This window comes from Giraffa tippelskirchi, chromosome 7 (assembly GCF_054371585.1).
Source record: "Giraffa tippelskirchi isolate mGirTip1 chromosome 7, T2T-mGirTip1v1.2.pri, whole genome shotgun sequence".
Classification (NCBI taxonomy): Eukaryota; Metazoa; Chordata; class Mammalia; order Artiodactyla; family Giraffidae; genus Giraffa; species Giraffa tippelskirchi.
The window spans coordinates 47,392,945-47,407,175 of record NC_137281.1 but is presented as its reverse complement, the minus strand read 5'-3'; the positions used below and the strand labels follow the sequence as shown (position 1 = coordinate 47,407,175).

The 14,231-nt window shown below is 61.2% G+C and overlaps 1 protein-coding gene across 1 annotated transcript in view; it reads right to left on the bottom strand.

Moving 5' to 3' along the window:
• Positions 1-1,234: 1,234 nt before the first annotated feature.
• Positions 1,235-14,231, bottom strand: part of SLC7A5 (solute carrier family 7 member 5) — a 29,249-nt gene continuing 16,252 nt past the window's right edge. Inside the window, exons 3-10 of the mRNA XM_081513347.1 lie at positions 9,141-9,246; positions 8,724-8,768; positions 8,212-8,335; positions 7,701-7,804; positions 7,197-7,293; positions 6,529-6,678; positions 4,779-4,956; positions 1,235-3,764 (exon numbers count right to left, since the gene is read on the bottom strand). Of these exons, the coding sequence (XP_081369473.1) occupies positions 3,709-3,764; positions 4,779-4,956; positions 6,529-6,678; positions 7,197-7,293; positions 7,701-7,804; positions 8,212-8,335; positions 8,724-8,768; positions 9,141-9,246 (860 nt within the window). The 3' untranslated portion in view covers positions 1,235-3,708. The remainder of the gene's footprint in view (positions 3,765-4,778; positions 4,957-6,528; positions 6,679-7,196; positions 7,294-7,700; positions 7,805-8,211; positions 8,336-8,723; positions 8,769-9,140; positions 9,247-14,231) is intronic.

The following is a 14,231-nucleotide window of genomic DNA, read 5'->3' as shown; positions in this document are numbered from 1 at the left end:
CTGGGAGCTCATGACGGCTTGCTTTCCCAGCTCTCCCCCGGGCCCCTCCTACTCTGCTTGGGATCCAGTTCAGTGTGCCTGGTCCCCATCCTCACAGCCAGGCGAGATCCCACGCCCTCGTGGTAGTTTTGGCTAACCCCTGACGTTAGAGGCCCCTGCCTCACTGCCCACACCCCCACCCTACCAGCCCCTTCCCAAGAATCTGGGGACCACGAAGAGAGAGGTCTCCTGCAGGAGCCAGCACCCCTCCACCTTCTTCCCCTTCTCCAAACAAACATCCTCTGCATGCCCGGGTGCCCGGGGTTTGAGCGACACAGGCTGTTGGGTGAACATGCCCAGTCCTTTTCCCAGCCCCCAAGGGACATTTCTCTTGCCCTCCACAGAGGACCCAGACCCACCAGCTCTGCTCAGACCACTTGTGTTGGGCAATTTACTTGGGCTGGTTTGAGACCCGTCCTTTTTGTGTCCAGACCCGTTTCCATCAGCGGCTGGGCAGGCACATGCCCTCCCCTCACTGCTACTGTTGGGACAGATGGAGGACGTTACCCGCGTGTATCCACGTCTCATGGAGCTGACCTGGGACTTTGTCCAGCTAGGCCCTTGGAGCAATTGAGGGGCTGCAGGATGCACAAAGGGCCTGGGCAGCAGACCTGCTGGCGGCAGCACTGGGACCCAAGCACAAGGCTGGAGCGAACACTGCCGCAGAGGCCCCCAAGGCCCCACGTCCCAGCAGACGGGGTTGGCTCAGCCGCTGCCGTGGACAGGCTGTGGCCGCCTAGGAGCGCCCTTCCCATTTTGGCACACCTACGCCTGGCTGTGCAAGGCCCCAAGAGGAATGGATTTTGCCATCAACAAGTGAGGGCTGGTGTGGCTCTCAGACCTGCTCCATCCTGAGGCTGTGTTGTGGAAGCTTGCCCTTTCTTCTGACCCCAAGCTGGCATGTGCTGCCCCCACCCCCCGCGACCCTGGCCTGGTGACCTCAAGGCCTGCATTATTGCAGGTGCCACTAGGCCAAGCCCGTTCAGCTCTCTTCTTGGCTTCAGTGCCTCTCCCAAGAAGTGGCTCCAAGTTCCGGCTCAGGGCCCTTGCCTCCTCCCAGCCTTGTTCACCTACGTGTTAATGAGTGAATGAGTGAGTGGAGTGACTAAATGAGCCGGGCAAGGAGCTGTGTGATTACCACCCTCCTCCTGGAACCTCCCTCACCCAGAACTTGGTGCGAAAGAAAAGACAAAAAGACCATCAGCAGTGCTTATAATTCCAATTCTTAAAAAACAAATTCCCCCAACAAAACACAAAACTCCCCATCCCAAACCAGCTAAGCATAACACGTTAGCGTTAACAGCTTTAACAGAAGAGAAAGGCGCTAAGTCACACACACGCGACATCGTGGCAGGCGGCTGACACGGCCGGAACTCGAGGGGCAGCACGGCTGCACATCGCCCCACAATAAATAAACACGGTGCCCTCCCATTAGGGAGACGTGAGGGTGAAATGAAGCACAACGGCTGGACAAACACTCGCTTGTTATGCCAAAATCTGGCTTAAAAAAACAAAATTAACCCACAAGTGGGAACGCTCAGGACACCTGTCAGTAGTGTGGTCAGGAGTGGAGTCGGCCCAGAAGGCCAACGTGGCAGAACCAGGGTGCCCGGGCTCCAGATCCCCAAGAATGCAGCCCGGGCCACCAACCTGCCTTCACAGACGCTGGGGAGCCAGACCCCTGGTCTTTCACCCCTACAGGGGTGACAGTACCCCATCTCCCAGGTGGGCATCCCGGGGAGGCCACCGAGCTCTGGGCAGAGTCACCTGGCTCCTGTGCTCTGCCAGGTCACATTGAGAGCCAGTGGTGTGGACCACGAGGTAACCCAAGTGCCGCCCCCAGAGCCCTGCGGGAGGAGGCCGAAATCTGCCACGAGGCTATTGAAGCCCCGTGGAGAGGCAGAGGGCAGTGCCCCGTGTACACCCGAGAAAACTGAGGCCCCAACAGAGTTTCACATCAGGCCTCCAGCTTCCTTGGTGACGTTCTGCCTCCAGACGCTGAGCTGGGCCCCAGACGTGAGGACTGTGGCCTGAGAGGATTCGGTTGGTGAGGAGACATTGGTGGACGTTGTGTCGGGAGCCACAGGCCGGCAGGGTCTCCTGACCAGCATGGGGCGGGAGGGCTGGACATCTGGCTGCCTCCACTTCAGCTTCAATGTCCATCCTGGGCCCTCCCAAGCTGCTTGTCAGCTCTCTCTGGGCCCATCGGACCACGTGTGGACTGGCCACACGGAGCTCACATGGCCCCTGGGAACCAGCAGTAGCTTCTTCGGATGCAGCTGAGCAACAAGGCCCAAGGGCTCGCTCAACCCCACCCTGGCGGGAAGGTCAGGGGTCATAGGCCAAGGCAGGGCCTAGAGGGAGACTGACTGCGGATGACCCTGCTCCCCAAGCAGGCTCCGTGGAAGCCAGAGAACCTGCCCAGAAATGCCAGACGAGCTTCTGGGCCTCGGTTGCCTCTCAGGGAGAACACTATGGGAACCACCACAACAAATGCACAGCCTCTTGGTGTGGGCTAGGGGGAGGCTGGGTGTGCGTGCTGGCCCTAGCAGGACTCAGGCGGCCTCTGGAGCAGGTGCAGCTGGGGCACTGAGGCTGGGTGCCAGGGACAGGTGACAGGGGAGGGGCTGGTGGGGCCTCAGCCAGGAGCTAGGAGCACCCCAGACAGCTGCCAGGGCTGCGATCCAGCCCTCGAGGCCTGGGGTGGGGGTGGGGGTGGGGGGATGCAGCCTCATGGGAGACAGATGAGAAGCCCGTGAAGGGTCGAGGCGTCTGCTTACAGATTTCAAGTGTGAGGCTTTGAAAGAACTAGAGCTTGATTCCAAAACTGATGCAGAACAGGCCCGAGGCCGTGATGCCCACCACCTGCCACAGGAGCCACCGGACTCCTTGCTCCTCTGTTCAGGCTGGCATCCAGGGTGGGGTGTACAGACAGGACCTTGAAGATGTTCTGAGTGACAGGGTGTAGCCTCCCCGCCCCCCCCAAAACTGGCCCTGATCTGCTTGTGCTGGCGGGAGGTCTGGGGTCGCCCAGCTGCCCCGGACCTCTGCTCAGAGCCCCCTGCCCGCAACAGGCGCCAGGGCACCGCTGCTCACCAGCCTAAAGCCCCTGCTTCCACAAGCCTCTAAACGTTCTTTCTCTTCTCCGGGGGAGGGGAGGGAGCTAGCGCAGGGCTTTAAGGCAATGAGACGTAAGCCCGGAGGTTACTTTCACGAAAGTCACTGTGTCTACAACAACGGAGAAACAGGGAAGCCGAGCACGTGTCCAGGCCACCGTCCAGAATCTGGTGACAGGACCTGGCCCCTCGGAAGAACGCTGTGCTGCAGACAGCATTTGGGGAGAAAACTTTTCCACCCCATTTCTTAAAGTAATTGTCTTGGTAATGTCAACCCGACCCAAGACTTAAGTTAAAAAACAATAATACAAATAAACGAAGGTGAGAAGGGAGGAGGCCCAGTTCGGCAGGAAGCCCGCGGCCTCCTTGGTCCGATGTTCCTGCCTCCACGCTCAAGAGGTATCCGCGATGTCCGCCTTCGGGGACTAAATTCGTACCAGGGTTCACCGTGGCCCGGCCGCCCCCTGGGGCAGAGACAGCGGGGGCCCCAGCAGAGCTGCCTGGATGGTGGGACTGAGTCGCTTTCTCAGGGTGGCTTCCTGGCTCTGGTCGCTTATGTCTCCTGGGGAACCACGTGCATGAGCTTCTGGCACAGGACTGTCGTGGAAACTGCCGGGAGGAGAGGGCATTACTCAGGTGCCCTGGCCTGATGCCCGGGGGTCAGGGCTGCACGGGACATGGCCTCACTCAGCCCCAGTTGTCATGAGTCTGGAGGTCATAAGAGAAGCCGGGAATTCACGTGTGGGCATCAGGCCCCAGGCCTCCTGCTGGGGGGGGCATGGCCTGCGCCCCTGGTTATCTGCTGGGACTGTTACTGGGAGGTGGCTTGGTCGAGGGGGTGGTCGAGGACCCTAGCAACGGCTGCCTCTACCCCTCACCCCAGTTCAGACCCCAGGACCCATAACGGGATGATGGGCCCAGCTCCCCGCACGCCCACCACGGGCCTCAGAGGGGCTGGAGCAGGCAGGCGTGTGTGCTATGGCCCGGGTGAACCCACGGACGCTCCATGAGCATCACTGGGGGGGTTTCAGGACGGAGGGGCCCTGCATGTGTGTGAACGCTCGCATCATTTCACTGACGGACAGTTCCCTGGGCCCCAGGCAGGTGGCCAGCAGAATTCTGGGACAGCTCCTTGGGGGGTGTTTAAGCCCACCCAGGAGCCCGTCATGCTAACAGCAGTCTCGGCGCAGGTCCTGAACAGGCCTGTCAATGAGCCTCGTGACCGCTGTGAGGGATCCCGTTTTCTCCTCCCCTGCTTTTCTAGGTCACCCAGCTGGCTTTAAGCTGGCGGCAGACGGGGGAGATTTTGTTACTTGGCAAGAGCAGCCTGGTTTTCTGGAATCCCTTGTTTTGAGATTAGCTGGTGCCAGGCTCAGCATCTTATCCTGAAATACGTGGGCCAGGTCACCGCCAGACAGGCCCGGCTTGGCCACTGCGGGCCCCTCAGCCAGGACCTCGCACATCCTGATGCCGACCCCCCCACTACTGCCAGTGACCCAGGGCAGGAGGTACTGCCCGCTGCGCTGCTCCTGGCCACTGGACTGAGGTCAGAGGAGCACAGCTGGGTGGTCAGGACAGACCCCTGGGGGATGGAGGAGGCCCGGCAGGCAGGGAGGGACTCACAGATGCTCTGGAGCAGCCACTTGGGCTTGTCTCTCCACCAGACCCCGAGGAAGTAGACGGGCAGGCCGCTGAGGATGATGGTGAAGCCGATGCCGCACTCCACGGGGGTCTTCCAGAAGGAGACGGCGATCAGGAAGAGGCAGGCCAGGATGAAGAACACTGGGAGAGCCAGGTGAACCTGCCAGGGGGGCCGCAGCTGATGCCAGGGAGCCTGGAGTCTCCTCCGTGTGTCTCTTCCCATCCACACCCGCCACGACCCGGCCACCCCTGGAGCTCTCCCTCCGCCCCTGCTGCAGCCGGCCTTCCCCGGGGCCTACCTGGCTTCTCCTGCAGACCCTCAGACAGCCCTGGGCCTGGCTGACCCTTCCTAATCCAAAAGGGCCACCATGCCGCCTGAGCAGCATCTCTGCTGTCTGCCAGGGCCTGAGGTTCCCCTGGGCTGGCCTCCCTGAACCACGCCGCCTCTTGAGAAGTGGGACCCTGCCGCGTTCTCCCGTTTACCCAGCACAGCACTGGGCAGCAGGCAGTAATTATCCAAAGACCAGCGGGAGCTGGTGGGTGAGCGGGAACAAGCAGGATTCTTAAGGTCAGGGGAGGGTGGACTCCCAGGTTCCCACATCACAAGAAGGGAACCCTGCCCCCCACCACGGTCGCCTGATGCGGGGTGACGCCTCTGGGAAGACCACGGCCACCACTAACAAGCAAGGTGTGCCTGCCTTCTCAGAGGGCCTTTGTGGACTGACTGGACCACAGGTACACGGCCGCTGGGCAGACAGCCCCACCCACACACAGCCAGGGGCCCAGGGATACTCGTCCCCCTCTGCAAACACTGTGCCTCCTGCCAGGCGGCCTGTCTACACATGGACTCCACCCTCTGTCTACACACTGGCAAGAGATCTGGGGAGAGCGAGGGTCGGTCCCATAAGGTCAGCCCAGACTGCCTGCCCCATGCCTGGCCTCACAGGGACAGCACCCCCCACAAGAAGGGAGCCAGGTGGACCAGGGCACTGAGGTCGCCCTGGTGCCCATGGAACCTGTCCAAGGCAGGAAGGCTGGGCCTGGCCTCTGCAGGACTGCTAGGTGGGGAAGCAGGCAAGAGGCCTGTGTCAGCTGCAGAGGGGCTCCGCCCTCGATCCAACACCACTGTTGAGGGGCAGAGCCAATGTGCTCGCCAGGGCCCCGGCAAGTGTGTGGCCCTCTTTGTGCAAAAAAAACGGTTGCCCTTGGGGAGCTGCCCCCAGTACCTAGTGGAGGAAAGGGAGACACCCTCTCAGACCAGGCAGATAGCGGGGCAGACAGTCTGAATGGACCGATCAGGGGCAAATCAGGGCACATGCCCCACGCTGCAGCCTGATGCAGCACCCCCATACCTGTTCATGCCAGCGCCCGCCCCTCCCCATACAGCACGGCAATCCTCACTCTCCACACCCCCCCGGCCGGGCAGCTCAGTGCTGCCCCAGGCTACTCAGTCCCCTTGCCCCGCACACCCGCCTGGTGTGGCAGCCTTCTTCTGCCCCTCTTCTTTTGCCAGAAGACAAGCTCTAGGAGAGCAGGGCTTTAGGGGCTCATTTGTGATCTTGGACGAACCCCAGCACCTGGAATCACACGCTTGGCCATAAGCAGTCATCGACCGAACTCAACAGACCCTTGTCCAGACCAGAAGCTGTTCATGTACTGATCAAGGTGCCCTTGGGGAAGGCGCCCTGAGCCCTCATCTGTGGAGGGGACAGCGTGGGCGCCCAGCCCTCACCTTGATGGGCCGCTCCAGCTCCGGCTTCTGGTAGCGAAGCCAGAGCATGCCAGCGATGGCCAGGGCCACGCAGAGCCAGTTGAAGAAGCTGAAGAAGTTGATGACGGAGAAGATGTCTTTGGAGAAGGCGTAGAGCAGGGTCATGACGCACTGCAAGCAGAGGGCAGGCCGTGAGCCTCGGGACGCGCTGCGGGGAGGGCTGACCGCATGCACCCCTTCCCGTCTTAGCGGAAGAAGTGGTCAGCACCACACGCGGGCCCTCAGAGCAAAGGGAGGTGCTGACAGCAGGGTGGCTGAGGTCCTGGGCTTCACGGAGGTGGCAGAGGCCACTTCTACCCTGGGTGGGAGGTTTGGCTTCAAGTTCCTCTACACTGATGTCAGATTCTTTTTTTTTTAAGTACTACCCTATATTAATTTTGGAGAAACAAAAAACTATCTAGTGCCCTCTGGCATCCAGTGGTGCGCGTGGTGAAGGGCACAACACTTGTGCTAACCTGTCTATGTCCCATCTCAGCCTCTGGTCTCCAGCCTGGCTGACACCAGGTCCCCAGAGAGGGTGCGCTCCCCACCGCTGCCACCCCACCGCGAAGCCCCCGGTGACCCAAGGGACACGCCCGTCCTCCACCTCCACCTGCCAGTGACCCCCAACGTGGAGGGTGGGGACTCACCGTGAACACCAGCGAGGGCACGGGCGTCAGCAGCCGTGGGTGGATCATGGAGAGGATGGAGGGCAGGTGGCCCTCTCGGGCCCCTACGAAGAACAGCCTGCGGACAGAGGGGCGGCGGGCGGTCAGCCTCGGCCAAGGGACCCAGGCAAGTGGGGGTGGAGGGGCCTGTGCCGAGGGCTGGGCTCCCTGCCGTGGGCCTCGGTGTCCCTTGTGGACGGCTGCCCAGGGGTCCTGTCAGCCCTGGCCCCGCAAGGTCCAGATGAACCCATGAGGATCTGGATGGACATGGTAGCTGTGTCACCTCTAGGCAGGGATGTGGGTTACTTCCGAGTCACGTGAACGTCCTGACGGCTACATTATTACTCAAAGTAACAGGAAAGAGAACCCTCAGAGCTCTCTGAGGAAGCCGCACGCAGCGGCAACCCGTGGGGCAGCCCTGCCCGCACCCTGTCCTGCTCTGGCCCCATGGGGCCCGCAGGACAGAGCCGCCCCGGTCAGGCTCACCTGGAGGACGTGAAGAGGGACCCGTTGACGGAGCCGAAGCAGGACAGGCCCACGAAGACGGGGATGATCCAGGACATTACACCCAAGTGGTAGTTCCCAAAGTCCTGGACGGACACGGACCGTGAGCCCTGCCCCTGAGACACCCCCCGTCCCGCAGTCCCTTCCCTCATCCACATGACCCTCCCCGAGGAGCTCAGTATTTATTCAGATGGTGGACCGGCCTCTGAGGTGGGGCTAGAGGTCTGTAATGGACTCAGCCCCTCAGCTCTAAAAACAACTGGTGCCGGGACCACGGCCGCTGAGCCAATCTAGCCTGAGCTAGATGGTGGCCAGGTGGCCTGAGCACCAGCGCCGTTAAAGCCCTCTGTGGTCCCCAGGTGCAGCCAGCACCTTGCACGCCTGGCAGGGCTGGCAAAGCACTGGCTCAACCCCTCCTAGTAGGAGGGTGGTTTGCAGAGGAGGGGCCTGCTGTGCTCCTGTCTGAGCTCAGAGGGCAGGGCTGGCATCTTACCACAGCCACGGCCTCCGACGTGAGCATCTGCTCGGGGGTCAGCGTGGTGAAGTAGGCCAGGTTCGTCAGCACGTATACCAGGGTGACGATCGGGAGTGAGATGATAATGGCCAAGGGCAGGTTTCTGAGAGGACCGGGAGGGCATGTCAACAAAACAAGGCCCAGCACGGGGCCAGCCCACCCCTCAATGGCTGAGCCCACACCTCACTGCAGGGGGCGCGGTGTGTGACCAACAGTGGCTGGAAGGCGGCGCTTGGGGCAGAGCAGCTGTGCAAACGTGGGCCAGCAACCCAACCCTCTGGCCTCCAGGCCCTTATCTGTGAAGTGGGCTTCCTACCCTTTCTGTGGAAGAATGCGATTCAAGGTCACACAGCCCCAGGGAGCCCAACCCCAGTGACCCTCCCTGCACTGCACTGCACTATCAGGGGCTGGGCTGGGCCCAAGGCTAGCCAGGCTTCTTCCTCCTCTTGGGTGGAAATGATGAAAACACACATCTCTGTTCACACACGTACCTGTAGGGATTAATCATCTCCTCTGTGACAAAATTCAAGTAATTCCTAGAATTCAGAGAGCAGACTTTTACTATACATTTCTTTTGTCATCAGAACAAAAGAATGCAGGTTCCATGGGACCCTTCCTGGCTGCCCTGAGCAGGGAGAGGGGACCCCCACAACCCTCAGGCCCCTACTGAGATGACGATGGTCCTGCCCCTCCCACCCCGCAGGCACAGTCTCCAAAGGGTCAGCAGTGTCCGCAGAGGTTTAGCTAGGGGCCCCCTTCTTGGGGGCCAAGAAGAGCACCAGGGCTGCTATGGGGGCCCCTCTGTGCTTCCTTGGGACGCGAGGGGTTTCCTGCCCCTAGAATCACCATGGACGATTGAGATATGTGGGTTTCTGGGCGCTCTGGGGCCCAGGCATTCTAGAACCTACCATCCCCCGTAGGCAAAGAGGCCGCTGTACAGCGCCAGCACGATGTTCCCCACGTCCAGTTTGGTGCCTTCAAAGGAGGACTTGGGATCCAGGTTGGCTACGTCACCTGGCAGAGGCCAAACAGACAGAAAGGAATCCTGGGTTAGACAGTGCAGCACCGAGATCAAGCCACAAGTTCCAGAATGTTCCTGGAGCAAAACATGGTAACCAACAAAAATGCGACAGATTAAATGCACCTGTGAGCCACCTGGGGCCAAGGGCACGGGGGCCGAGGGAGCTCGCCTCTGCCCTGAGCGCGAGGAACGCAGTCCCCAGGGCCCTCCTCTGGCCCCCCCAGATGGGACTGGTGGCTCTGCAGACCCCCAGCTGTGCTGAGCACCCCTGTCTGTCTGTGCCTGGGGGATAGGACACCTCGTGACGTGGCTCTGGGCCAGAGACCTGCTCTCCCCTTCAGTGCCAAGAGCCCAGAGCTGTAAACCCAGGCTTCTCACCCCTGCCCCTGGACATGGCAGACCCAAGGGACTGTAGCTGGGGAAGGACGGTGGGCTGCTCTTTAACCCAGATGGACATACTGGCTCTTGGACACAAGGGGGCTGGCTTCCAGCTGACATTTCTACCCCAAAGGGCCCCAGGTGTCCTGGGCTTGTGGCCACGAGGCTCGACCTCTGCCCCACCATCACCTGGCACCTCTGGCTGTGACTCTTGTGTTCCGAAAGGACACGTGTCACTGGATTCAGGGCCCCAGCAAACCAGGGTGGCCTCAGTTCCATCCTTCACTTTTTCTAAATAAGGCCAAATTCAGATTCCATTAGATGTGTCATGCCCCCCCCCCCACTGCCCTGCCTCAACCTGGTACAATAGACATGAAACATGGGGGCCTCAGAAGGGTCCTTGGCTACCAGCACGGTGTCTGGCCTGCTTGTCCTGGGCTGTTACACCATCGGCGAAATGGCCCCTTAATACCCAGGGCCGGAAAGACTTGCTCCATAATGAGGGGCCAGCCTGACAGTGGGTGCTGACACAGTGCGGGGGTCAGCCAGTCCCCACGGGGGGTTAGTTCCTGGCTCCCCAGCTCTGGGGGTGGCGGTGGCACTGATACACACCTCAGCAACCGTCACCTTTATGGGAGGGGCTTGCAACAGAAGCTGAGGGTGCTGAGGGGAGTAGAGCCAGTGTGCTGGGCACACAGGGCTGGAGGAACTGAGTGTCAAATCGGGACAGGGACAGTCTCTAACCCGCAGGTGAGGGTCTGAGAACAGCTGGCCCAGGTCCCCAGGGGCCAGGCTGAGACGGGACCCCGGGGCTGCCACATGGGTCCCTGTGGCCCATGGCCAGTGGGTCTGCAGGTCCCTTGGGGGATGGGGAGACGGAAGCTGCCATGCCACCCCTGGGGCACGACAGGGAGGCTCCCGTGAACCCCTCCTTCCACCCAGGACCCATTTCCTCTAGTACGCTCCTCAGGGGAGAGATGGACCCTGAGTGCCTGTTTCTGGGTCCGCATGTCTGCACTCTGTCTGCTCTTTACCTCCAGCCTAAGCTGTGAATGGATGCGGGACGCGTAAGGCTGCTTCTGCCCACCAGATGAGGCCATGGTCTTGTGATGAGCACGGGCTCCAAGGCAGCTGGCACCTCACCCAGCCCGCCGCCCACACATGATCCGAGTAGGACGCCCGGGTCCCGAGACTGCCCAGTCACAGGGTGGTCAGCAGGGCCGGGGGTGGCATAGAGAGCTGCACAGTGCACCTCAGCACAGCACCCAGAGCCCGGCCAGTCCCTGCGCAATGTTCTGGAATGTGCAAGCCTTTACAACTGTCCCACGGTCAGGGACACGGCGGCTCAGGCCACCTGCCAACGGCCTGGCTTTGGGACCATGAGGCGCCAGACACTCCCAGAATTCTGCAGCTGCTCCTGAGAGCCCAGGGGAGCCCCTAGTGGCTCCACCACCCCAGGTCTGCACAGATCCCGCATCCCCACATGCTTTGCTGCCGCTGTTACTGCTCAGGCTCTCGTCACTGTTTCTGGGGCATCAAAAGTCTCTGCCAACAAGGGCTCTTTCCAAGCAGTGAACCTGCCCCACTTCCCCACCAGGACACACCTCCTTGTCTCCTGTGGACTCACCGGCAGCTTCTTTGCACACAGGCTGTGAGACAGACCTTGGTGCATCTGTTAGAACTGGCTCCCACCTCAAGCACAACCCTGAAGTAGTGACACTGCCTGCATGCGTGTGCACGTGGGTGCGCACTCATGTATACACACATGTGCACTTGTGGGCTGGAGATAACCGCTACGCAGAACAGCTGCTGTTTTTGCTGAGAATGAAATTCGAGGCTTGAAATACAGGCTGGGTTTTCAGGTAAGAACCACAGTTTTTAGCCCTGACGTCTGGAAGCTTCTGTTTTCATCAAGGGTTTACTCAGCTCTGGGGACACCAACCAGCCTGGTGTCCTGACATGAAAGCATCATCGCCCTGAGAAGGTGGATGGAATTCCTCTCCCCAGAAATCATGGATTTACAGGGTGACTTGTAGTCTTGAAACCCCAAGAAAATACAGTGGCTCTACCCGAACTCAGACTGAATAATCTCACTGGGCTGCCCAGGGGCCTCTGGAGGACAGGTGTGGCCGGGCTGTCCTGCTGGGAGCTCCCCGGTTGTCCGGGGCCTCATTCCCTGTCTACAAAGCGTCCGACTCCCCTGGAGGAAAGTGGACATCCCTGCATCCCAGACCCCACACTCCACCACGTCACTCCTGGCACAGAGTGGGGGTTAGGGGGAGCTCCACCGGAAATCTGGCAGCTTTGGGCTCCAACTCACTACTGCAAGCCTCTCTGGACTGCCCCCACCCCGTCATCTCCCTCCCGCCAAACTGCCCCAAGTAAACGTACACAGGGCCTCTCAGCAGAGCTCCTGGGTCTGTCCAGCCTGTCTGTTGGAGGGTCTCCCAGATCAGGGCTGCAGCCGTGCCGGGCACCCAACCAAGTGCTGTCCGGAGCTCTGCCTTCCTCTCCACGGGTGCCTCGGAGCAGGCACCAGCTCTGCTGGCTCCCCACGGCACTTGGCTGGGGCCCCCCAAGATGGGCACAGCTCAGGGGTGACTGCAAAGGGACAGTGGCTCCACCTGCCCATGCCGTCCACGCATCCTGTCGGGAAGGGAGCCCTCACAGCAGGTCTGGAGAGCTGAGGGGGGCCGCCAGCCTGTCTCCAGAGCAGCAAAAAGCTGAGTGAGGCCACCAGAGCCCCATGGGGTGATGTGTGCCGGCAGCTGCCTGGTGCCAGCGGCCAACACACGGGACACATGGGGGAGCCCTTCTGGGAGGGCAGACCCCAGACTCCACACAGTGATCTCAGCCACCCACTGGCCCTGGCAAGCAGGGGAAATGGTGCTGACCAGGGACACACCTGGGGTTGTCATGTTGGGGAGGGGGCTGGGGGGGTCATCTGGCGAGTGGAGGCGGGCGCCACTGGACACTGCACAGGGAGGCTCCCCCGGCAGACACTGCCGGGCGGATCCCACCCTAGAGTGATGGCAGGTGTCTGGGCCATGTGTGAGGGCTCCCACAGACCCCAAGCTGGAGTGCGAGCCTTGTTTAAACATAGAGCTCCAGGCACCAGACAGACACGAGAGGGATGACTGTGCCAACCCCCCACCCCCACCCATGACCACGGAGCTCCCCACTCCAGCTCTGTCCTCACAGGGCCCCCAGGCTCACGAGAGGCAGACAGGAAAGTCACCAGGGCGGACAGACGGGGAGTGTGCAGGGCCTCCTGTGGGGCTTGGGGTGTGGGGACTCCAGCAGTTCAGTGGGGTCCCCTGGGCCCTGCCTTCTCTGGGCTTCTCTGCAGGCCTCACAGGGCCGCAGGAACGTGAAAGCTAGCGGATAGCCGCATACCGGCCCTTGGGCAACTCTGGGCACCAGGCAGGCCCGCCTGCCCGCCAGGATCCCTCTGAGAACAAGGGGGATTGGGAGGGGAGTGTTCACAAGACCCCAGGGAGCCCATTTCAGGGACAGCAGCCCAAACCCCTGCGTCATGCAGACAGGGCCGTGGGAACCAGCCAAGAGAACCCGGGGGTGCAGGCACCCCACCCTCAGAGGGGCCGTGTGCACACTGAGACGCGCCAGCCCCTCTGAATCAGAGGACAAAGGCTCGCCAAGTTCTCTGTGTCCCCCTGGGACCGGCCTGGCCTGTCACTCTCACCACGGCTGGGCCTGGGCCCAGGCATGGGAACCCGCAGCCAGTCTGGACATGGCGACTGGCGGAAAGCCAGAAAAATCCCAGAGCCTCAGGGTGACCAGGACCTACCCTTCCTGCCACAGCCCCCGGAACCCTTCCCAGGATGGGGGGGCAACTGTGAGAAAGTCACCCCCTCAACCAGGGCAGGGGGTTCTACTGTGCTGGAATCTTTTGCTTGGCCCCTCAGTAACTCTTGGGGTTCCACACAGTGGTCATGTACGTGGTGCCAGGTGCTGAACAGGGTACCCTCGACAGTTCATGTCCCCCTGGAACCTCAGAACATGACATGCTCTGATAAAGGGTCTCTGCAGATGTAATCAAGGCAAGGACCGCAAGGTGAGACACCATGGACTAGGGTGGGCCCCATTCCCCCAGCATCCTTGTAAGATAGAGACGTGGGGGCCACGTGAGGATGGAGGCCATGTGATGCAGCCACGAACCTGGGAACCACTAGGCAGGAAGGCTTGTCCTGCGAGCTTCAGAGAGAGCTCGGCCTGGACTGTGGACTGCTGGCCCAAGACTCTGAGACCGAAACTGCAGTGGCTGAAGCCCCATCCGTGTCCTGTGCTGCAGCCACCCCAGGATGCTCTGCAGACCAAAGGCTCTGACACCCCAGTCTCTGCAATGCACGGGCATGGTTGGGATGTGAAACAGCCTGGCGTGGACCCCGCCTCTCCATCACTGGCCAAGCAGGTGCTTGGCTGCAGGGCTGAGCTCTGCTGAGTCAGCTCTGCCCTCTGCTCCATCCACAGACCAGGTATCCCTGGCGGTGGGGGGCAGGGCGGGGTTTACATCTACAGTGGGCTTGTTGGGGGTCCTCTCTCCTGTTTCCCCACCCTGGGCTGGGCACCTGGGGTCTGG